The sequence below is a fragment of the Amblyomma americanum genome, chromosome 5 (assembly GCF_052857255.1).
Source record: "Amblyomma americanum isolate KBUSLIRL-KWMA chromosome 5, ASM5285725v1, whole genome shotgun sequence".
NCBI lineage: Eukaryota > Metazoa > Arthropoda > Arachnida > Ixodida > Ixodidae > Amblyomma > Amblyomma americanum.
The window spans coordinates 205,401,334-205,403,902 of NC_135501.1; the positions used below are offsets into that span (position 1 = coordinate 205,401,334).

At 47.9% G+C, this 2,569-nt stretch overlaps 1 protein-coding gene across 1 annotated transcript; it reads left to right on the top strand.

Moving 5' to 3' along the window:
• The first annotated feature begins 262 nt into the window (after positions 1–262).
• LOC144133513 (gem-associated protein 6-like) lies at positions 263–2,239 on the top strand. Its single transcript, XM_077666664.1, has 2 exons — positions 263–737; positions 1,551–2,239. The coding sequence occupies exons 1-2, from the start codon at positions 574–576 to the stop codon at positions 1,951–1,953; spliced, it is 567 nt and encodes a 188-aa protein (XP_077522790.1). The 5' UTR covers positions 263–573; the 3' UTR covers positions 1,954–2,239.
• Positions 2,240–2,569: the final 330 nt, after the last annotated feature.

A 2,569-nucleotide genomic window follows, 5' to 3' on the forward strand; every position in this document is an offset into this window, starting at 1 on the left:
GCGAAGACAGCACCAACCGGCTCTGTGGAGGTGCCCGAGGCGTCCGAAGTAAAAACTATTGGTTTGTTATCCAAAAGACTGCATTGTTTTCAGCAAAATATCGTATATTTTAATAATTGAAAACTGGAGGTAGGGCGACAGAGTTTATTTCAAATTCTGTTTTTCTTGCGGCTGGCAAGCCGGCCAAGCTTCCTAGTATGTAACTGAAACCGAAACTGGACGAAGTTTTACTGTTATACAGTTCCCGAGCTAGGGAGCGTAGAGTTAAGATAGTTTTGCAAGCATACTCGCTTAACTACTTTACCCGAAACACGGTAGGGTTCCTACCACGATGGTAGTAGTGGCTAGTGGTAGGAACTATAGTGCCGCTGTGCCCGTTATAGTGAACTAGAATTACCAGCGGATTTGTCTACTTGCTCGACTTAAGTCGTTCCGGGGCAGCGTGTGCCGTCAGCCGTTGATCTTCCTTGGATCTTCTGGTGCTTCTGGCTCACTGTACCAAGAGTTGAAAGAACTGTTGGAAGAAGCACAGCCGGTGATTTTCGTTCAGCTCGTTGTGCTGTGCGATGAGCAATGGAACCTGAAGCAACAACGAGTTCCGAGCAGACACACGACGGTGTGCTTAGCGATGATCCGTTACTGCTAATGTCGTACGTGAGGAAGCTCGTTCGTGTTGAAACAATCGACGGGAAAGTGCTGGCGGGTTACGTGAAGACCATCGACACCGTGTCAAAAAGGTTAGTGTGAACGCATGGAAAATGACAGTTGCGTTTATGGCCCATCGTTTTTAGTGCAGTTCATAGCAGGTCGCACTGAAATCGCAGTTTCTAGTGTCATCAGTGCAGCGTACTCGCGCTTCGTGCGAATGAAATCGCTATTTCTCGTTGCAAAAAAATAATAATAATAATAATAAAGAGATCAAGCTCAGGTGCTTCCGTAGCGATGGCAGATGCCGGGGCTAGCAAAAATCTTTTCCTTCCTTTTTGTTATTATTTTAATAAACCACTACTAGCTCGTAGCCCGCTTTCCAGCACTGTACGGCGAGACGAGACGAGTTCCTGAGACGGCGCATCGTCGTTGTACGGACGCTCGATGGAAGCGAACGTAGCTTTTATTGCTAAATCAGCGCTTTTACACACGTTTGATATATTACAGTCGCGACTTAGCTTTTCATCTTTTCGCAACCCGAAAGCTGAGCTTTCCGCTAAAGCTAAGTAAATTGTGGGGTTTAACGACCTGAAGCGACAGGACCTATGAGGGACGCCGTAGTGGAAGGCTCCGGATTATTTTATACCCTCTGAGGTTCTTCAGCTCGCGCCGACAGCGCACAGCTCGTGGGCGCCTTTTGCGTTTCGCATCCATCGAAACGCGGCCTCCGTGGCTGGAAACGAACCCGGTTACTCCAGCTCAATATCCGAGGGCCCTAAACACCGAGCCATTGCGGTGGATCTTTTCGATATACGGTGGAGCAGCTGTACTCTGTCCGACGAGAGAGCACATACTGAGGGTGGGTGTTCATTTCTGTGAACCGCATTTCCTTTTTCCTGCAGCGTTGTCCTGGTCCTCCTCGACGGTGAAAAGCCGATCACTGTGCACGTCATCATGGGGCACGCTGTCAAGTCGCTGACTGTGGTCACAGATGCAGCTCCCGCCGAGAAAGAGCAGATCGAGCAGCTGTTTATGCCACAAGGCATGGAGCTGAGGAATGAGCAGCTGCGACAGAAAAAGGAGATGCTGCGATCGTGGATGTGCATCAATCGCATTCCCGTCACAGAGCCTGCCAACGAGCCCGGCGTGCTTGTCATCGCAGGCTCGGTTCGCCTGCTGCCTCCATATGGACCAGAGGATTTTCATTGCACAAACTCTATAGTTTTGGGGAAGATCCGTGGAATAATTTTGTCGATGCCTCATGACATTGAAAAATGGACAAGTCCCTATGAGCCAATGAAATAGGCAGGTGGTGTGTAGTGGACTGCCGTGACGTACTAGAGCGAGTACCGTGGTGCTCTGTGCTACTGGTGTTGCTTGTGTCTTTGTGCATCCAACCACGCAATTGTAGTTTGCTGTAGCCTACATCTGGTATGAGTGCAGCCTGGCTGTGTATATACTGCAGTGTTTGTTTCAAGAAGCATCAAACACGTGTCATGCATTTATAGGAGGTGAAGTACTACTACAGCCTGCACATAATTCCAAAATCAGCAAGTGTACTTGTACTGAATAAAAAATACCAGGAGGCATCTTTTGTCTGCTGACTAATGTTGAGGATTCACGACTTTATTCATTCTCAGTGAATGCAGAACAGTGTGTTAACAAAAACTGACCCAGGAGCCAAAGCAAGTTCAGGTGCATGTGTTAGTTCAACAGCAAAGCAGATCACTAAAGCAGCGTTGAAATCGAAACTTGGAGGCCTTATAACTTGGCAGTGGAGTTTTAATGTCAATGAATGAAGTTTAATAGCATAAGGGTCACTGAAGGATGCCAAACAATAGTTGGGGGTAATGGAGTTCTAGCTTGTAGCACCAGAAATGCTAGCGCCGTTTTACTGTCGTGCTGAGACTTAGCTCGGAGG

Excerpts from the sequence above, each read along its gene's own strand:
- LOC144133513 (XM_077666664.1), top strand. The coding sequence starts at position 574 with ATGGAACCTGAAGCAACAACGAGTTCCGAGCAGACACACGACGGTGTG. Across the intron at positions 738-1,550 it reads ATCGACACCGTGTCAAAAAG|CGTTGTCCTGGTCCTCCTCG; the intron begins GTTAGTGTGAAC and ends TTTTTCCTGCAG.